We start from the raw sequence: 21,879 nt of genomic DNA, 5'->3' as shown, positions 1-21,879 counted from the left end.
GTGTTTTGATGCACATTTAGATATTTAGAGACTTCATGATGGCTAGATATTTACATGAATAAATAGTGTTCACAAAGCCAAGCAGTAAGCAGTCCAAGGGACAAAGGTTCCTGCCCATCAGGACTGTGGCAAGCGTCAAGTTGCCCAGTTTAGTGAGAGACAGATGGGGTTTTAGTATTATCTTTGCTTCTCCTTCATTTGCAGCATCAGGACTGAACAAGCCACACCAGCTGGAATTCTCCCCTGTAGACTTCTGTTAAAGGCTCTGACAGAGGAAGAAATGCTACATGAAGAATACAGGAAAGGAGACCCTTAACCAGAAATGGAAGGGAAAATTTCTACCCAAGTTGGGGTATTTTTCTTACGTAACCTTTCCTGTTATAAGAACTTACCTCCCTTTTCGCTTCTCAGTTTAGCAACATGTTAAAAATGAAACATTTGTCCAAATTAAAAGTGAAACTAGTACAAATGAGTCACATCAAAGAGGAAATAATTTTTATAACCCCCAGTCCTCCTATCTATCTGTGTGTCTGTGTATACATATATACTCCAAGCTTTCCAGAAAATTCACTACTAATAGATGCAAAGTCACAACATTTCAAAGAACTGGATTGTTTTGATTTCTGTATGAACATGTAGGTTTGAAGAGTTAGCCAAGAGGGAAAGGACTGAATAGTAATGGCAGAGCCAGTTGTGGTACAGTGATTCAAGTCTTAGACTAAGATCTGGGAATCCCAGGTCCAGATCTCTACTCTGCCACGGAAGCTTTGCTGGGTGACTTTAGACCAGTCCCTCTCTTTCTCTCAGCCTAACCTACCTCACAGGGTTGTTGGAAGAGAAAAGGGAGAGAAAATACCTATGTTTTAAGCTGCTTTCGGTCCCCCTTAGGGAGAAAATTGTCTATAAACATCTAAATAAATACTCCGTTTTTAAATCAGAGCTGAGGATATTGACCTAAACTACCCTTCCTGTCTCACTAGATGATTTTTGAATCCATCCCATTACCAGTGATGGCAGGAGCCAACCCTCCTGGGCTGGACTCCGGAACAGATTCCTCAGATGACAACCGGGAGGTGCCATTCTGAAGGAAGACCAGGTGGCTCAGGGAACACCTGACACCAATGGAACCTCTGTAGACCCTGAGTCTGTTCCAGACCCAGAGCTCCTGGATCCCAAGGCCTCAGTCAAAGGACCCACCCCTGAAGACTTGTCTGCAGACAAAGCTGCCAACATGCCAAAATCCAGGGCAGCCAGTCGCCTACCAGGTGGGGCCAGATTTTTGAACTACCAGTCCTCCAAGTTCTCCACCCAGTGAAAGCAACAGAGATGGCAGACCTGGGAGGAGGCAATTCAGAAGCACCGGGCTGGCAGCCTGTGTTCCAGCTACTGAGCCAGATCACTGCCTAAATGCACTTTGCAGGATTGGGTTCCATCAAGCCCTGGCCAGATGAAGCCCAGGAACAGCTTGCCCTCCAGGTTACTTAAGCCTAGCTGGTTCACCCAGTTTGTATGGCTAGCATGCTTCTGTGAGCCTGGACCCAGTTATTGAAGCTGCCTCTGATCTTTGCTATTGGAGCCATAAGAGCAACGATAGGGTGATGTTTTGGCCTGCATGTCCTACTTCTAGGCCTTCCAGGGCATTTGTGATTGCGCTGTACATGTCATTAATTAGAATGGTTTAATGTTACTCTGTGTTAGTGTCATAAGGTCTCATATTCAGTCCTTGGCTATTTCACTTAATGGAGGAAAGAAAACAGGACTGAGAGAAGCCTGTTCTTGCAGCCCTTGGAGCTGTGGTCCCTACTGGACTAGATGCTCTGGTTCTATATAAGAAGCTCCTTCTATTATCACACTACATTTTGCTGTACCCAAATCACTTGATGTAATCCTATGCATGCTTATACAGGAATAATCCAGACTGAACTCAGTAGGATTTACTTCCAAGTAAACATGCACAGGAATGGCCTGCAATGGCACTAATTAGGGATACTGAGGACTAGATTAATGGTACCCTTTGCTTGCATTGTAGAAAAAGAAACACAAAGTGGAAATGGTGTCTTTGAGAGGGTCAGCTTCTATTAGTCAGAATGGACAAGCTTTGGATCTCTCTGTGGAAGGAAAGAAAATTATGACTACCTCAACTGCCTTGCATCTGTATCCTCTTAACCTTTAGAAAACCATTTGCAGAATCATGATGCAGATACTAGTTGAGGAAATTTATTTCCCTTGGGGCTTTTCTCCTGAGGAGAGGGTATGTCACTGTCTTTTACATGTATTAGCCTCAGGCTATTGGGGTATGATAAAGAAAGATTCATTACAAGCTAACAGCAATGTTCCTAGCTTTATTTCCAAGTCTATAATGACAAGCTGGAGTAGGGTTGCCAATTGCCTGGGGTGAATGCCCTGTCCCTTTAATAGCGGTTTAATGGGATGGTGTTTACCAGGTGATCTTAGGGTTCCAGTCCTTGGCTAGCAATCCCCAGGAGCTTTGGGGGAGGCTAGGCATTGCATGGTGTTATTTAATGCCACAAAATTATTTTCAGTCATGGAACCAGAAGTTACATCAAGCATTGCTGTGACACTCTAGGAATATCCCAGTCTATGGTTTTACCACAGAGATATGAGGGATTGCTAGACCAGGACATTGCAGTGTCACCACAGTTGCCTTCTCCCTGCCACATTTTTCTGCTGCTGCACCAGGAGACATGGTCTACCTAGGCTCTGCTTACACACGCAACACATCTGCCACCGGGCCGCATACCATGAAACGCATCAGTCGCCCATTTCTACACATTAAGCCTCTATTAAAAGGGAAAGGACATTTTTCTCCAGACCTGTTGGCAACCTTAGTTGGGGGGTGGGCTGGCTATCCAATTGCTCACTATCTCTCTCTCTGATATTATCTAAGTTCTCAGGGGCTCGAGCAGGATCATTTCTCTCCCTGCCCTTTCTGTTAACTTCATCTCAGCTGTTCTCAACATGCCATCCCTTCTGAAGCATTTTCAGTCCTCATTTGGCTGGTTCGGAGGGGAGGTTTCTCCTCTTTTTCTTAATTTACACAGTCATCTTTTTTCTGCACACCTGGGAAATCTCTGAGTAGAGATGAGTGGTTCCTTCCACTTGTGCAGCTTCTCTATGCAGGCTGCAGAGTGATGGTTCTCACTGGAAGGGCAGCATTGCAGACACACACAGCGGAGTCTGAGGGTGGGGGGGAGGGGGCAATGCTATGTGTAAGTCCCCATGTGACTTTAATGGAGACTAGTCCTAATACACCTAGGCCTGCAAAAATCATCAGCCTTAAAAGCAGCCATTTTGGTTTTCATTTCCAGAGGGACACAACTTTCCTACTTCCAGCACAGATAAGGTGCTTTCTGCAGAAACGAAACTGGAAATTCTCAAGGTGATAACAAATCAAGATCTGTTTTCCCATTATAAAACTTTGTTATTTTATCTTTGGCGATAAAATTTGGCTGTCAACCTCTGATAAATTGATTCAAAAGTTATATAAACTTTTGTTATATGATGTCATGCAGGAGGAAATAATCAAGCCATCAATGATAACATGGATGCAGGATATAGAACATAGTCTGGATATAGATGTCTGGTCAAAAATATGGAAGGCTGTCAAACTTTTAAGATCAACATCTTATAAAGAAAATATTTTTAAAATGTTCTACAGGTGGCACTGGTCACCAGATAAAATGGCTAAATGCTATAAGAGGTGTCAGGAAACTGTTGGAAATGTAAAAATAACGTGGGTACCTTTTTCCATATGTGGTGGCGGTGTGAAAAGATCTATAAATTTTGGAAGGGTATTAAACAGTTAATAACAGAGATTATGGGCATTGAATTGCAGCTAGTACCAGAAATCTATTTACTTAATATAATACCAGATGGATATAGGCATGATGAACTATGTATTTTGTCATATATCCTTACTGCAGCCAGGATATTGGTTGCCAAGTGTTGGAAATCTGAAAACCTACCTGCTAGAGAGGAGTTGATTATAAAAATCTGTGATGTGGCAGAAATGGACAAGTTGAACATGATTCTTTCAGGTAAAGAGGATAAGGCTTTTCAAAAAAGATGGTTTAGAGTTAATAAATGGTTGGGGGGAAATGCGGAACTCCATAAATATATTTCATATACAAAATATTGTTACTTTTCTATTTGGTTTTTATTTTTATGCTTACTTTCTTTTTGTGGTTTTTTAATGAAAATTATAAATATTGTTATCTTTTTTGTGTGTGTAATGGAAAATCATAAATAAATTTGTAAAAAAAAAAACCAAATCAAAAGAGGTCCCACACCGGGCTTAAAGCAAACAAAAGCAGTGAGTGGCTCACTGTAGCAAACAATGACTGGTTCTGTATGTATGTTTTGTATACAGATCGCCTTGAACCAAACTTGGGAAATGTGTGGTGTTCAAAATGATCACTTCAGGTGCAGACTTTTGAGCTGCCTTATACTGAATCAGACCAATGGTCCATCAAAGTCCGTATTGTCTACTCAGACTGGCAGTGGCTCTCCAGGGTCTCAGGCTGAGATCTTTCACCTGGTCCTTTTACCTGGAGATGCCAGGGATTGAACCTGAGACCTTCTGCATGCTAAGCAGATGCTCTGTCAGTGAGCCACAGCCCCATCTAGCCCCATTTCTGAGGTTACTGATTGTAGGCTATGTGGGCTATTGCTGCTGATCTCTGCCCAGTCTTCATGGCAAACTGAAGGAGTTGCAGGGCCCCAATCACTTGTCTATATAAAGCACTTTATTGATTGGGATCTTTTCTCCTGTGAATGCAATGAATACTGTTCTCTAGTGTTGCTTTTCCCAGTTTAAATACCCTCCCCTCCACACACACACTCTCTCTCCACATGGGAGTCAGGGAAGGAAATACTCCTCACTTGTCCATTCCATAATACCCTGTAGTTAGGCTCCAATCCTTGCTCCTTGGGAGGAAAGCGATGGTGAACCTAAACAGCATGATAAAAAGTAGAGACATCACCCTGCCAACAAAAGTCCGCATGGTCAAAGCAATGGTATTCCCAGTAGTCATGTATGGCTGCGAGAGTTGGACTATAAGGAAGGCCGAGCGCCGAAGAATAGATTATTTTGAACTATGGTGCTGGAGAAGACTCTTGAGAGTCCCTTGGACTGCAAGAAGAACAAATCAGTCAATCCTCAAAGAAATCAACCCTGACTGTTCCCTGGAAGGCCAGATAATGAAACTGAAGCTCAACTACTTTGGCCACCAAATGAGAAGGGAGCACTCACTGGAGAAGACCCTGATGCTGGGAAAGATTGAAGGTCAAAGAAGACGGGGACGGCAAAGGATGAGATGGTTAGATAGTGTCATCGATGCAACGAACATGAAGTTGAGCAAACTTCAGAGGATGGCGGAAGACCGGAAGGCCTGGCGGGAGCTGGTCCATGGGGTCGCGTCGGACTCGATTGTGCGACTAAACAACAACAACAAGGCTCCAATGTAATCCACTACTTTCATTATTGCCCACCTAGCAGCACAGAACAATTGCCCAGGTAAAGCTAAACATTCTTGTTGATTACATCTCTGTGGCGGTCTCTTGCCAGCCCAAGGAGGAGGCATAGTCTGTCACCTCCCAAACAGGCTCTGCTGCCCACCTGTCTGCAGCTTTATGGGAGAAATGGCAGGTGGACTTTAGACAGAATATATGTATTTCTGAAGTGGTATAAACAGCACAGAAAAGTTGAAATTTAATTGGAAAGTGTGGGCGAGTATGTGCGCGTGTGAGAAGCTTAGCAATGCGAAGGGGCCACTCATCGAAATGCCAGGACTGAGTAGCCACTGCTGCTGCCCTTAAAGGGAAGCCCGTCTTGCCTCCTCTTCCCCCCCCTCCCTCACCGCTGCTGCCATCATCATCATCACACTTCCTCTCCTTCATTAGTAAGTCGACGGAAACAAGTGATGGCCGGGTGAGTGTGAGGAGGGCTTTCTGATGACTGGAGAATTTTTGAGGCGTTCTTCAACTTCCTCTGCTCCAAGAAGTCTGACTAACCCTTTACGGAGCGTCGCCTCTCTGCTCCGTCCCTCTTCCTGGGGGAGGGAATCTCCCCTGCCTCTAGCCGAGCGGGCGTGACCCAGAAGAGTGGGGCGGGTCTTTTCGGGACCGTTCCTCTGACGTCGACCGCCTTATATGGACACGGCGGCGCGGCTCCGGCGTTTCATTCAGATAAATTGCCTCTTCTTGTAAACGGAATCCCCTGGCTGAGTCCGTCCGGGGAGGGAAATGCGAAGGCTGGGAGGGGCGCCGGGCGATCGGAGCCAGGAGGGGGCCTGAAGGAAACGGTCTGGCGGTCCCTCTCCGGATCTCTCTTGCTTGCTTGCCCAATAAAAGGTCTCCCGCCCGCCCCGGCCCCGCTCGGTGGACTACCAGACCCGGAGCGCAGTCTGAGAGCAGCCGCCTGACCGAGGCGAGTCCTGGTCCTGCGCCGGCCCCGAAGCCGCGATGAAGGTAACCTCGCTGGACGCCCGTCAGCTGAAGCCGCTGCTGCGGAAGGAGCCCGCCCGCTGCCTGGTGCTGGATTGCAGACCCTACCTCTCCTACTCGGCCTCCTGCCTCCGCGGCTCGCTCAATGTCAACCTCAACTCGGTCGTGATCCGCCGGGCCCGCGGGCGACCCGTGCCTCTGCACTTCGTGGTGCCCGACGAGACGGCCCGAGGGCGGCTGCTCCTGCCGCCGGCGTGCCCGGGCGAGAGGGAAGGGGACGGGGGGCCCTCTCTGCGGCTGACGGCGGTGATCGTCCTCGACCAGAGCACGCGGCACTGGCGGAAACTCAAGAAAGACAGCACGGCTCAGATCGTCCTCAACACGCTGCTGGCCAGCCTGCCCGAGCCCGGCGCCCGCGTCTGCTTCCTGAAAGGTGAGCGGCAGCCGCAGCCCGCGAACAAAAGGGAGGGCGAAGGAGAGGCCGGGGCTTGGGGCAGGGTCGAGGCGTCTGGGGTCAGGGCGGCGGGGATTGGGGCGGCTTCTCCTGGGGCAGACGGGCTGAAAAGTTACCCCTCTAAAAATCCCATGCTGACCGGCGTCGCTGCCTTAGACGGCCAGCACTCGGGAAGAGAGGAACTGCGGGGCGAAGGGGAACTCGTCGCCCCCGACTTTTGCTGTTTTCTTCTATCTTTCTTTTTACCGTGGTCGTATGTCCGGACTTCGAAGGGTGCCTTCCCGACCGACTCTGCTTTCAGAAGGGCCCCCTCTCTAGAGGCCACACATCCTTGCCTGGAATCGCTCAGGGTCCCCCTGCTAGAAACCTGGAGGTCCCCCTCGAGGGCTGAAACTTCGTCCCCATGTAGGGGTCACTTGGATATAGGTGGGCTAGGCAGGAAAGCTTGCAGAGAGGTCTGATCGACGGGCTTTGGCAGGCGAGTGGCTTCCTCGAGCGAAAAATACCTTGCCAGGGCAGACACTAGCGGGGAGGGCATTGCTACGGCTATAAACAATGGATAAATTGATTGGATTTAGGCCGTCCCCTTCCCCAAAATACTCTCTTTCACCCACTGTCTAGGCAGGAGTGGTGGAAATCTGGTGACTACAGGGAAAAGCTTCCATCTGGAAGAAGCATACCTTAATTCTGAGTACTCACCTTAGCAATTGATACCCATTTTAAGTTCCTAGTGGGGCCAAAGAAGTCAGATGGCTGATCAGGTTAATTGTTCACCGATGGTTAATCGAAAACTGAGCTTTTGACTTGTCAGAACATCACAGTTGCCTAAATACCACGCGGATATGTAAAATGGATTTAGCAGGGGGATAACTCAGCAGTGCCCTCCAAAGGGCAGTTTGTCCATTAATTCTGAAATGAAATATGCAGCTCTATAGGTCTGCCTGGATAAATTCTGAGACTGCTGGATGCCTAACAAGTGACCAGTTGCTTTCTGGTGTGAAAAAAGCACAGTTACCAGTGTTTCCTCTAAGCTGAGTTGGTGTGAACTAGCTCAGTTTTTCTAGCCTCCGGCTCACAGGTTTTTGTCTTAGGAAGGATGGCTCCTGAGTAAATTAATTTATGCAGTAGCCAGATCACTTGCTCACAACTTTAATGCCGGTAGCTCACAAAGTAGGATTTTTGCTCACAAGACTCCACAGCTTAGAGGGACCATTGCCTGTTACTAGGGCTAATTTAAGGCACTGTTGGTCCTAGTCTTCTACTGTGCTTCCCCTTCCCTAATGGACTACGGTGGTGCTGGCACCTTTTTTGTCTCCTTCTATGTACTTTGAAAAATCTGAGTCTTCCTTTGAGCACAAAACATCTGCGGAGATCAATTCAAATGCACTCTGCTCTCTTTGCATACTTCACAGTTTATCAAATGTTTTATAGCACTGATCAATTTGAGGTGTTGGGTACCGGAGACTTGTGGCCAGTGCCTATAGACTTATGTGGGGTGAGTGAGGATATCAGTAAAATCTGGCATTCTTTAAGCAGCCAGTCTTGTAAGAATTTTTTCATTCCTGATTCCAAATTCACAGAGGAAATGCCCTGTACGAAATCAATTTCTCATCTTGGATTGACATCTGACCCTGGGAAATACTGGGCAACTAATTTTAGCTAATTATTCGGTCAAAACCCTTTTCCAATGTATCCCTCTGAACTATATAGCGCTAGATGCAGTTTATTTTAGGCCATCCTGGGAAGCAGATAGCAATCTCGCGTGGTTTTTAAAGTGCTTTTAAAGAACCCAGCAAAAATGCCACACAGTGCAGTGTCATAGGAGAATATGCTGATTGCGCCCGAGCCGGAATGTGTCCCAGTGTCACATAGTGTTAGATAGAGTGCTATGTTATTGCCCAGGGCTGTATTTTTCTTCTTGAAATAAGATGTATTGGTAGACATATTTCAGTATCAAGCATTCTTGAGACTCAGCTAGGTTTTTAGTCTGGGCTGACTGGTTTTCACTAAAAGTAACAGAAGATTCCTAGGGTTTCTCCCGAGGGTTTTATCTGTACAGCATGACGTGAAAGAGAGAATTCACTGCTGAATGGAATGAAGCAGCTAAGTGGGGTTGGGCTTCGGCAGTTGCAGTGAGATAAAGGCATGAGTCAGACTCAGAACTCGTCACCTACCACAGACGTAGTCCAGCTCTTCAGGGAATTGCTTTTTCTGCTCAGTGACATAATCCTTGTCAGGTTCCCCCCCCCCCCCCCCCAAATTTTGAAAGCTTCCCTCATGTCTTAGTTCAGTGTCTCTGATCTTATACATGTGCAGATGCTGCAGGTTTATCCTGTTTTTACAGGAAAACCTATAGGTTGCATTCAGTGTTCCACTAAGCTGAATTAGTGTGAGCTAGCTCACAGTTTTTTAGCCTCCAGCTCACACATTTTTGTCTTAACTCAGGAAGGATGACTCCAGAGCAAACTCATTTATGCAGTAGCCAAATTGCTCACTCACAACTTTAATGCCAGTAGCTCACAATGTAGAATTTTTGCTCACTAGACTCCACAGCTTAGAGGGAGCATTGGTTGCATTATCCCCTGATGTGGGAATGAGGTACCCAGACTTAATGGAGCCACGTCTAGGTTGTGTTCTTTTAAAAACCATAACCATATATTTCTGACAAAGTCATCCTTGCCCAAAGGTGCCTGTACAAAGGAGCGATGACACCATTTCTCCTAAATGTGTACGTGGGTTATAATTCCCTTTCTAACACTCTGAAATCAGTTTTCTCCATGGGGGGGGGGGAGAGAGAGAAGATGATGGGCCTCAATATTGTTTGTTGAGAGCTGTCTAGTTCTTCTGCGATCTACCCAGAATGTTAAGAATTCATAGCGAGAATGAAGCTTGTTTCTCTAACAAGATGAATAACGCAGCATTGAGCAGCAAAGGAGTTTAGAGGGAGAACAAGCCTGGGAGCAACCTGGAAAACTTGGTGAAAAGGTGACTCATTTTAAGAACTGCCTGCAAATCTCCTGATTCTCAGTGGCTTCTGGCTCCCATGCACCTGTTTTGCACAAGTGCCATCCATCCAAGAGAAATGAGTGGAATACAGAGACTGTGTTTTCCCGTGGGCTGGCTTCCTTGTTTGGTCATCTGTGAAAACATGGGCATATAAATGGAGAGAACAGTTAAATAATACATAAAAGTTCTATTGACAAAGTGCCAGAAGATCAACAAAGGGGATTTGGAACGCAGTGCGGGACTGTTCCACGGCAAGTGGGAAGCCTGAGGGTGTAGACTTTCCAATTTCCGGGGGGGGGGGGCGGGGGCGGGGCCTGGGCCAGAGGCATTGCTTTGGTAGGAGCAAGGGTGGCTCCCGGGGGAGGCTGAGCACCTTCCTGAAAATTTCGGTGGGGGCTGAAGCCCCGCCGCCCCAACGAAGATTTCGCCTATTTGGTGTACCAGGAATTTTAGAGCCCATTTAGCTAACCGAATCATTCTGAAATAAGCTCTCTCATGCAGGGAGTAACCCGGCCCTCCCTCACCTTGCCTTGTGTCAGTGTCTACTGTGTGGTAAAATGATTGTATGGTCTCAGTGCTCTTTAAAATTTTGTGCTTTTGTGGTCTTTTTAGTTATATTTACATGGTAGTTGGTGAAGGGTGGGCTGGGATATTTAAAATGTGAAAACCTAAAGGTTTCACTATGGATAGATAGAATCTCATTTATACAATATCATTGCTGAAACCTACTGATGTGTAAAATTACTTTTTATTGGCTTTATATTGGCTAATGTTCCCTCACTGTCAGTATCCTTGTAAGAATGTTTTGACATTTCATGGACATAGTAATTAATGAAATCGTCTGTGTTCATGGTCAGAAGCACAAGTGTATTGGTCTGGTTTCCTATATGAATTTCTGACTCCTGCAGGAAGGTCTAAATAGTATAGAAATATGCACAAGATAGCTTGTGTTTTAAAGCACATGCTTATGCAAGGTACACATATTATAGTCTAGTCAACATTGAGCTCTGAGCTCCAAGTTAAGAAGTGGATACATTCATTTTCATTAATTGTTCAATGAACTTGGCAAGTAATCTATTTAATGGTGCAAAACTGCTCATCTGGGGCTTTTTAGATGTATCAGCCAATTATAGGGTTTCATTACATTTTATAGCCCTTAATGGATCCATTTCATTTGCCAGTATGCAAGAGAATGAAAGTTATTAATCAATGTATAACAAAACAACTCCTCTGAATTTGCATTTTCTTAAATGAACATGAAATAGTCTGTATAGAAACACCCAGAAAACAGATGGAAGAATCTACCAGCATTGGTTTTCATCGTTTTAAACAGATTCAACAGATTTCCATTTATAAAGAACTGTGATTGCAGATACCTTTAACAAAGTGACAACAGGACTTCTGTCTCTTCTTTGTCCCTGAATAGTTTCCGTTTTAAGTAAAGCATCTTATGAAATGGCCCTTACAGTGCATTTATTATCCCACAATTATATTTAGTGATCCAGCAATAAGTGACCACCCCCTAACTATCCTAATACTCTATTTTTTCTTTTTCCTTCTTTTCTCCCCTAGGAGGATATGATACCTTTTATTCTCTGTACCCTGAGTTCTGTGTAGATGTGAAGCCTGTGTCCCAAGAGAGAACTGAAACAGAGAGAAGCATCAATAGCCACTATGAGAAGCAGTGCCTCCACCACAAACCAGCATATGATCAGGTGTGTTTAGGGGAAGATATGACTAATCCTACCCACGCTTGGGCTCCTTGGGGGACTCTTTCCGTCATCATCCTGTGCACAACGGACTGGTTCATACTTTTATTCATGTCTGGCATTGTGACAAAAAAAAACACCAGAATGCATGCTTGGGTTGTTACTTATTCCAGCCTGTTCATTTACTTCTGCTGGCATGTTGAACAGGAAAGGGAAATCTAAAGTGCTGTATAAACAAACACCATTAGTGGACTCCCCCCCCCCCCTTTTCAGTCATGCATATATTTCCAGAGGAGTAAAGCTGGGGAGTTATAATTCTAGCTGGTGCACAAGGGTTGGTTAATTGGAGAAACAGCATATGGATGCCCTATAGAGTTAATATCAAAGGTCATAGAATACCAATGGCCTTTGTTTGCAAGCAGGGTGTTATTCCTCTGCTGCTGGGCACTCCCCCATGCACCAAATAACTATAAATACTTGGATATGTGAGCATTCTGAGCATGCATTAGTGCCCATACATACTTTAATATTTCAAGCTTTTGAGGGGGTCTGCTCGCTTACCTTTGTGATGTGGGTTTAGCAGATCATAAGACATGGCCATGAGTGCATTTCAGAAATATGTATAGTTTGAGAAATCACAAATGCAGGATTCAGTATCCCCAAAATCTCAGGCTACTTAAGGTTGTCTAGAGCTACTTATGGTTGATTTAGAAGCATGTGAGGAATAATTGCCCCTTGAAATCCCAGGAGCTAGAGGGGTTGTCCTGACCTCGATATCCCAGACTAGCCCAATCTTGGAAGTGAAGCAGGGACAGCCCTGGCTAGTATTTGGATGTGAGACCACCAGAGAAGTCCAGGGTTGCTGTGCAGAGGCAGGCAATGGCAAATCACCTCTGAACATCTCTTGCCTTGAAAACCCTTATAGGATCGCCATACATCAGCTACAACTTGACAGCAAGGGGGGGGGGGGCTAAGAGACCACAGGGGCAAGGCTATGTCATCCATAACCACCAAGTATAATTTGAATAACTTGTATACTCTTGAATTGCAGCATTCCAAGGTTCTTGGTAAAATGCCACTCTTCACAGTGACAGGTGGAATCTAGTTTATTGTGTCAGTTTTTTTAAAAAAAAAACTTAGCCAGCTCCCTGACCTAAGTGGTATCAGCATCCTGGCTATGTTCTGGAGGATGTCTTTGTCATGCATGCCACCATATCCTAAGATTGTTTACAAGATTGCAGCAATAGAGTGCTTATCAAACTGCTCAGACTAGTTCATGACTTCCTGCACCTATTCTGGAAGCTTTCTAGGCATTGTGTGCTGCTGCTTTATTCTTTCCTCCCACTATGCATACCTGTTTCTGGGGCTTACTCTTCCTCTCCTGATAATGAATGTCTAGTTTTCTTTGAAAGTAAACAAACCTGATTTTAAAAATATATAAAAGGGAAATGCTCTGGACATGTTACTGTGGGATAAAGTGCCAAGAAATACAAAAGTGGTACGTTTGTCTTTTTTCTTTATAAGGTACCTACTTTGGTACCCAAAGACGATATGTTTTTCAGGCCTGGTCACTGACTAGCCAGCACTGAACATTTCCAGAATATGCTTCTCTTTCCTGCTTGAGGTTCCCTCAGACTTCTCCCTCCTCTCACAAGGTGGGAGAACATAACCCTAGTAAGGCACCAGGGGTGGCTGACAGAAAAGCTTGAGAGAGACCTGTGATTCTGATGTGGTTGGGGCAGGGCTGTGGGCCTCCATGTTGCTGCTGCTTTAGGATATGAAGCTGGCTTGAAGTTGGAGGAGGCAGTGTGTAAACAGATGCCATCTGTCACCCTGTGATTTTTAATTAGTCAGGCATGCAAAAAAGGTGTTGTGCTATGTCCAGCTGCACATTTGTCTTCCAAATGGAAACTAAATGTCAATAAGGTACCTTTGTGCACTCTGAAGGTTCTGACTAAACTACCCTGTGCATAAGGACATCACGCAAGGCCTCAAAATCATAAGAGATTTGTTTTTAGCACAATGCTTTTACATTGTCCTCCTTTATATTTCTTGTTTTGTTGCATCTTGTTGAAGAAGGGTAATTGTAAAGGTATTTTGGGATACTGTTGGGAGGGGGGAAGGTGTGAATGGAGTGGATCTGATTCCATCCTGTAGAATGTAAAAGAGAAAAGGAAAGTGCCCCCTCCCTTTGCAAACACTGGCTTGTATCCTGCTGCTCTGCTCAGCAAAGATCAGTCTCCCTTCAACAGACATGGGTCATGGGGTTGCCAACCTCCATGTGGGGCCTGGAGATCTTCCACAATTATAGCTGATCTCCAGCTGACAGAGATCAGTGCCCCTGGCTGTTTTGGAGGATGGACTGTATGGCATTGTACCCTGCTGAGGTCCCTCCTCTTCCCAAATCCCGCCCTCCCCAGGCTCCACCCCCAAAATCTCCAGGTATTTCTCCACCCAAAACCGGCAACCCTACTGTGATTTTCAGCAATATTGTACTTCTGCTTGACTGAGTTTGTGTTGGTCAGTCACAGCTCTGAGCTGGAGCACTGCTCAACTGAAATCTGTATGTTGAGGGGAAAATCTCCATTCTTATAAGTGCTGCTCCACCTGGCCAAGCAGAATCAAAACAGAAGGCGATAAGTAGCAGCTTTAACATCTACAACAGAAACTGCCTTTCTTGTGCAATTCTGGATGGGTGACCATGGTAGCCTGTGGCAGCAAAATAAAACATGAGTCCAGTGGCACTTCAAAGACCAGTTTATTCCAGCATCAGCTTTCATGAGTCATAGCTCACTTCATCAGATGCATGACATGTAAAGCCACAGGATATATATTTCTGTTTCCCCATGCATCTGAAGAAATGAGCTTTGTTTTGCACAAAACTTAAATAGTTAGTCTCTTAAGGTGCCAGTGTAGTCCTATTTCATTTTGTCCCTCTTGCTAGGTACTTCCCATTTGGATTCCCTTACTGATTTAGGAGGGTGTCTGGCTACCAAATTGGCATTCTCCACTTGTTCAGCTGAGGCAATGAAAAGCTGTGATTATGTTTGGTTCCTTACCTTCCAGGGTGGCCCAGTGGAGATCTTACCTTTCCTGTACCTTGGCAGTGCCTACCATGCTTCTAAGTGTGAGTTCCTAGCCAATCTGAACATCACTGCACTCCTGAATGTTTCCAGAAAGAGCTCAGAGCCCTTTACAGATCAATACTGCTATAAATGGATTCCAGTAGAGGATAACCATACAGCAGACATCAGTTCTCACTTTCAGGAAGCTATAGACTTCATTGGTAAGTTCTCTATATTTTGCAAGTCGAAGAATACCCACCTGTCTCTAACTGTGCTACTTCAGAGTATTTGAGCTTAAATAAATAGGATTACTTCAGTATATATATGGCTTGAAGAATAGTTTGTCCTTCTTTGGTGTTGAAACATGCCTGTGTCCCTTCATTCCATGTAGGTTCCACCACAGGCATTGATCAGAGGAGGCCACTGTAACATAGGGTTGCCAATTTCCTGGTGGTGGCTGGAGATCTCCTGGAATTACAGCTGATCTCCAGACTATGTCAATCACTTTATTTGTTTAAAGCATTTGTTTAACTTCTCCTGGATAAAATGTCTGCTTTAGAAGGTGGACTGCTTGCCGTTATACCCTCCCTTCCCTAAACCCCACTCTACCAGGCTTCACCCTCAAATCTCCAGGTATTTCCAAACCCAGAGTTGGCAACCATACTGCAACATGACAACATTCGTACACTGAAGTCACTTGTCTGAATGTCATATGTACTTTGGCCCCTAAAGCTTATGTTGAGGAGCAGTCTACATGGGACCGAACTCCCAAATTTGTTCAATTTGTACATAAAAGGGAGGTGGGTTAAAATGAATATGAAAGAGGGATACTGATTTTCCCCCACCCCAATTCCTTACTTTGCCTTAATACTGAGTTTCCCCCACCCCAATTGCTTACTTTACCTTAGTACAGAAGTTCACAGATTTCAGCATCCCAAGGATTTTCCCCCATTCTGATTTTAGAAAATTCTTGATATTCAAACCTTCTTTCTCCCTCATGGGTACCTATCACATAGCAGGCAGTCCCTTTTGAAAGAATGTGCAGCGAACCGCATATGCCCCATGGAACCTTCTGTCTTCTCATGTCAATGAGACCCTTATCAGCTTACACTTTAAAAGCAAGTTTGAGAAAAATGTTTTTATTGCCTGTATATGGCCTGCTAGGTCAGGTCTCAGAAGGCAGTCGATTCTATCAGGCCACAGCTCGAAAGGCTCAAGATCTGAGCAGCCTCACTCCTTGACTGGCAGCATGTGTACCAGAGGCAGTAAGACATTGCCATATTGGGTAATAACTTCCAGCTGGAGACCAGCTGAACAGGAATCAGAAGGACAAGGAAACGTCTGAAGTGCTGCTCATAGAATAGAAAAGACCAGCATCACATGGAAACCAGTATTTTCCTGAAAACTGCCATTGGGTTAGCTATGTATGCAGAGTGATGTCTGTAACCATATGCTGAAATCCTTTCCATTGGAAAATGGAGTGAAAACCAGTTTGGTTTTGTACTGGAAGTAACTATGGTGACTATGTTAGATAGAGCTTTGTACCTTCTTGATGCCAGTCAGCCAATTAGAGTTCCCGGGGCTGACACATTGGTTCCCAGCAACTGATCATCATGTTTTCTAGCTGGTACGTGGCAGCGATCTAGAAGCTGGGTGATTGCTGGTGGCATGCTCTATGAGCTCTTCTTTGAAAGTGGGTGGGGGGGACTATTCTGCATCTTGTAGACCCCTGTGTGGGGAACATGGACTTGGTCTATTGAGCCAAGCACTTCCCACCCTGGCTGCAGCAGTGCCTAGAGCCATGGGATGAGGGAAGGGAAGGTGTGGGAGGGAAGACTCCTTTGTGGCTAAAATAAAATCATGTGTTCCCTTCCCACAGGTTCCTTTTTGCTTTTAAATACCTCCCTCTCCTTTACATAGGAACAGTTCAGGTACATGAAAGGAAACTGCCGATGTTACATCTAGCAGAACAGAGATGTGTAGTCCACTGGAAAAGTAGAATTCTGTTTTCTAAGTAGTACAATATGTCCCTGTACCCTCATGGTACTGGTTAGATGTTAATTAGATTAGTAGCCTAGAAATTTACTAAAAGGGGCTACCGTGAGACGTGTGTGCAGCCAAGCTGCAGACTCCAAGCTATTTGAAGTAGTGTAACACCTCGTAAATAGGAAATATGGGGTTGTTGCCAAGAATGCCCGGTGCATGTAGGCGGTGGAGGAAAGGGCCGTCAAGTCCCAACTGACTTATGGTGACCCTACAGAGTCTTCAAGGCAAGAGGCAGTCAAAGGTGGTTTTCCACTGCTGGCCTCTGCATCATGACCCTGGTATTCCTTGGAGGTCTCCCATCCAAATGCTACCCAGGGCCAGCCCCCGCTTAGCTTCCAACATCTGATGAGATCAGGCTATCCAGGACTCAGGGCAATATATGTCGAGAGGGCAAGATTGTTGAAAGAAATTATTGTCTACCTGCTTGCGGCAGAAAGACTGTGCTGCGGGACCTATGAATATGAACAGTGCAGCTGCACCGTGCTAATTATTATTTTTGCAACAAGACATTTGTGGGTTCTTTGCTATTTTTAAAAAACTTGAAAGCCTACAGATGGCTCAAGGAGCCTTATTTCATTTTCCCCCCTTTCATTGGTTTGTGTGACCGTTTGTTAGCATGTCAGGCTCTGAGCAGAATACAGCATGTCCTGTCCATCTAAATGATCACATTTCACAGTAAGAAGAAACTTGGGAATGTATTTCTCATGCCTGCCAAAGCAGGACAAATTCTATTTTTAATCCACACATTTTACACAAGGAGCTTTTTTTCAGCATTTTCTTTTAAAACTTATAACAATAATTGAATTGTGAGTAACCTCAGGCCTCCCATTGCGTAAAATGATAGTTCTGCCTAAGCCATTTATAGCCTGATTTAAGTCCAAGTGCCATTTATCAAACGTTATAATTAGAGATTTTAGACTAGTTTATTGTGCACTTTGTGGTGGAAACCCCAGGAACCTGGGACGCAACATCCCTGCTTAACATGCATGCTGAGTGGCTCCCAAAAGAGCCCACAAGGCGGGGACAAAGGCAGCACCTTTCAGGTGCTTAGCCAAGGAGAAAATGAGCACATCTCATCAGATTGGAAGGGAATATGCTGCAAGCCCACACCTTTTGCCACCACTCTGTGTAGCTTGTGAAAAGAACCTAACTGTGTTCTAGTTCTTTTGTGGTATTGTGATGTGGTAGTAGTTCTCTTATTACACATCTGCTACTATTCAGCTAGATGTGGGTGAAGAAAACCTCTTACCTTTATTGAAACTAATTAGTCTACTACACAGCCCCAAAGATTTGGTATTTGTTTAAATGTGGGACGCACTGTGTCACGTTTGGTGGATGTCATGAAGTTTTATTCTTCAGCATTCTGACTAACTCAATTTATGAAACTCTTTTGTGAAATGGGTTTTGAAATGAGATTTGAGAAATTATTTGCATACTCATAAGGGTCTTTTCACTTGCCTACCGGATGCTCTGCCAACTTATACATGTTACCATGACATTTTTAAACTTGGCTTCATATCTGTGAAAGCCAGAATTGAGGGGGGAAATACAAAACTTGATATATCCTACATGAAGTACCTTGTCTATTACTCATTCTAAAAGTATCAAAATGCAAATAGTTTTTCAGTTCTGTTTGAAATACTCTCAGTGGCATCTGTGTGTAATGAAAATTGATCTCTTGAACCTTTTATTTCTTCTTAGACTGCATCAGACGGGCCGGGGGCAAAATCTTGGTGCACTGCGAAGCTGGAATTTCTCGCTCTCCCACGATCTGCATGGCTTATCTCATGAAAATGAGAAAGTTCCGTCTGGAGGAGGCTTTTGATTACATCAAACAACGTAGGAGTCTGATCTCACCAAACTTTGGTTTCATGGGCCAGCTGCTGCAGTATGAGTCAGAAATACTGTCTTCAACACCCAGCCCTCCTGTCGCCTCTTGCAAAAGGGATGCTGTGTCTTTCTTTACTGAAGAACTCTCCTTGAGTAAAAGTTTTGAAGGCTCCTGTTACACTTTTCCTACCTCAGTTTTGAATTCTGTACCAATTCACTCACCCGTCCATCAGCTAAAACTTAATCCTATTGCTGCAACTTCATCTTGCTGGACTCTTCTGGGAGCCAGGGACAATACAGTCCAGTGAACCCAGCAGAGATGACCAGACATTTCATCAACATGCAATACAGACGATCTCATGGATTTCATCCCAGATGAGATGTTTTTGATTTGAAGGGCCATCTCCTGCAGGAAGGAAAAGTATGGCCTTATACTGAGATGCAGTCAAAGTTTGAACCTGCTTGGGCTCAATGTGTAGTTTCAAGGCCTTACCTTGTACTGAGCCAAGCTACTTATGCTCAAATTGACCTAGAAACTGAACTGGAAAACATTCTTCCTTTTCTCAAAAGTAAGTGTCCTTCCTTTTGGAGGAGAAATGTGTTTATGGACACTAGCTAGGTCAAGCTTTCAAAAGACTATGTTTTAAAAAGGAAATACGTGCATCTTTAAGGATGTTCTTAAATAACTTCTGGGATCTGTGTGCATCCACTACTGTACTTCCAGACCATGCTGGAGCAAAGAGAGCTACACACAAAATCAGGCCTGGCCAATTGCTTCTCAGTTCCTGCTGCCTCCTCTTAATTACAGCTTTGTTTTAAAGTGTAAGCAATAAACAGCTGTGTCAGGAAAGTGGAGCTGTAATGAAAAGCACAATTTATGAAAGAAGCAAACCTTGACATTTTAGTGGTGGCAGAAACTTGAATGTTTGCCTTTTCCTGTTTTTATTCCTACACTGCAGGTTACAAGAGGATCAGAAAACATAGGAAGCAAACTTTCCTCTTCCCACACCCATGGGTTCTCCACTGTTTATTACTGTACAACTGGGGTCTATGTCAGAGTTACATTCTTCCCTAGAAGCTTTGTGAGGGGGGGGGGGTTGTAATTTTCTAGGCTATGTAATTTAGGTAGATTTGAGAAGAGCAACTTCTAGATACCCCAAGGCTGCTCAAAACCTGATAGGAGAGCTGCCTTCTGTATCATCCAGGTGAATCCAGCTAGGAATTAAGGCCCCGTATTTGATAGGACACATAGGTCCCATCAAAACTCAGTGGGTTCTTCAAATACATACCTGCTATATTATATTAGAAACTCTGGCACTCTATGACCTGGTCTAAATGATGTACTTATCAAATTTCTGATTGCAGATGCAATGCCTGGTGTTAGTACTTACTAAGAGTGTTGATTATTGGCAAAAATAATATGCACTGCATGGTGTGAAGGTTTTTTTTAAAAAGTTTTTCTATTGTGATGGGCTCCCCGTCCTTCCCTAAGTTGGAGCTCTGGAGGTTCCGTATCCCATGAGACATTGATAACTTTCTAAAGGAAGCTGTAGAGGCCATCATTTGCTCCAGGCCGCAGTTTGGCTCAGGATGTGGAACATTAGGGTTGCCTGTCCCCAGGTCCTGGCAGGGGTTCCCCTGGTTTTTAAGGGCTTCTGCCTGCCACTGGCCAATTGGCTGGCAGGGGAAACCCCACCCCCCAAACAGCCACATCCCCTGGTGACATCCCCAACATGATGATATCCCCTGGAAGTGATCTCATCATGTTGGCGAACTCACAAGAGGCCCTCTGGTTTCAGGGCAAAACTCTATGGTAAATTTGCTCTCAAACCAGAACGTTGCCATGCTGACATGATGACATCACTTCTGGGTGATGTCATCACATTGGGGACAGTGCGCAACATCCCTGTCTTCTCCAGTAATGCCCCCCCAATCCCTCTGCTGGTGACAAGGTAGGACCTGGCAACCCTAGGCAACATGTCTTTTCAGCCTTGTCTCTAAATGGCCTCAGTGCAACTGTTTGGATGAAGAAGAGTATGACCCTGCACACACAGTTCAAGTGATAGCTGACCCAAGAATAGCCAAACTTTAAGCATAGGTGAACTACTGCTTAATTGTTCATGGCAGGCAGTGTGGGAAATGGTCAAATAGAGGTCAGCAGTCCAAACGTGTATATTCTTCCTCTGACTACCTGAGTCCAGTGACCAAAGCACAGCTCATCATAACTCAGGTGCAGTTCAGTCACATCAGTCACTGGGTCATGTGCAGAAATAAGTAGAGAGGACTGCACAGAATATACACAGCCAATAGCTGCAGCCTGTTCCAGACTCAGACCTCTGGTCTATACTTGGGGCAGAGCTGCTTTGGCCTTCAAATAACATACTTTAATTTAGAACAAGTGTAAAATGAAATAACCAGTTTCTCCCAACTATCAAATAGAAATTAGTTATGATTGTAAAGGATTGTTTTAGAACACTCTTATCTAAATTGTGTCCTGCCCAATGTTCCCTCTAAGCTGTGGAGTCTTGTGAGCAAAAATTCTTCTTTGTGAGCTACTGGTATTAAAGTTGTGAGCGAGTGATTTGGATACTGCATACATTAGCTTGCTCTGGAGCCATCCTCCCTGAGCTAAAACAAAAATCTGTGAGCTAGCTCACACTAACTCAGCTTAGAGTGAACACTGGTCCTGTCTATTGCAATTTGAATTACTAGCTGTTAAACAATAAATGGACAAGGGGAGCTTTGGCAGATTCAGTGGCCCTAGCGAAGTGTTATCAATCTGCACATTGTGTAGTCTTGCTGTATGTTGTGTGTGGCTTGCTATTCCGTGTATAGGTCTGTTCCATATCACATTTCCTGGGATGGAATAATTTCACTTATCTAATAGGCTCCTTTTTGTAGGGGCTCTATGTGTCCAGCTTGTGTGTCTGCAAGGAGTTCAGACTGTGTGTGTCTGTCATATTTTTAATATGGGAAATGGCAATAATTGCCTGAAACTTGTGAATGTGAACAAACTTTTTTAAAAATAAAATTTAAAAATAAAACATTTTATTCCAATGATTATTTGCAGCAAGTCATGTGATATGTGAAAACATCACCACCACAGTCAAGGATACATAATTCTTAAGAACTGATTCTGCACTAACAGTTCAATGTGAAATTGCTACAATTCATTTTTAAGGAGTGTCCATATAACAAATTTGTTGCATTTTGTCAGGGTCCTTAGTCAGGTCACACCACACAGGGCTTCATAAGAAGATAACTGTTTATTGATGAGTCCAGTACTAAAGAACTGTACAGCTTG

The 21,879-nt window shown here is 44.6% G+C and overlaps 1 protein-coding gene across 1 annotated transcript; it reads left to right on the top strand.

Annotated features, from left to right (window-relative positions):
* The first annotated feature begins 6,223 nt into the window (after nt 1–6,223).
* Nucleotides 6,224–20,265, top strand: DUSP5 (dual specificity phosphatase 5). Its single transcript, XM_015424826.1, has 4 exons — nt 6,224–6,898; nt 11,498–11,640; nt 14,701–14,920; nt 18,447–20,265. The coding sequence occupies exons 1-4, from the start codon at nt 6,484–6,486 to the stop codon at nt 18,881–18,883; spliced, it is 1,215 nt and encodes a 404-aa protein (XP_015280312.1). The 5' UTR covers nt 6,224–6,483; the 3' UTR covers nt 18,884–20,265.
* Nucleotides 20,266–21,879: the final 1,614 nt, after the last annotated feature.

The sequence above is a fragment of the Gekko japonicus genome, unplaced genomic scaffold (genome assembly GCF_001447785.1).
Source record: "Gekko japonicus isolate JY-2015 unplaced genomic scaffold, Gekko_japonicus_V1.1 scaffold974, whole genome shotgun sequence".
NCBI classification, from domain to species: domain Eukaryota; kingdom Metazoa; phylum Chordata; class Lepidosauria; order Squamata; family Gekkonidae; genus Gekko; species Gekko japonicus.
The sequence above is the reverse complement of the archived record's forward strand: the minus strand, read 5'-3'. Positions and strand labels throughout refer to the sequence as shown.

Bases quoted from the DNA above. Each gene is read 5' to 3' on its own strand.
- DUSP5 (XM_015424826.1), top strand. From the start codon at position 6,484: ATGAAGGTAACCTCGCTGGACGCCCGTCAGCTGAAGCCGCTGCTGCGG. The intron at 11,641-14,700 runs GTGTGTTTAGGG...CTTACCTTCCAG, and splicing joins ACAAACCAGCATATGATCAG to GGTGGCCCAGTGGAGATCTT. The intron at 14,921-18,446 runs GTAAGTTCTCTA...ATTTCTTCTTAG, and splicing joins GGAAGCTATAGACTTCATTG to ACTGCATCAGACGGGCCGGG.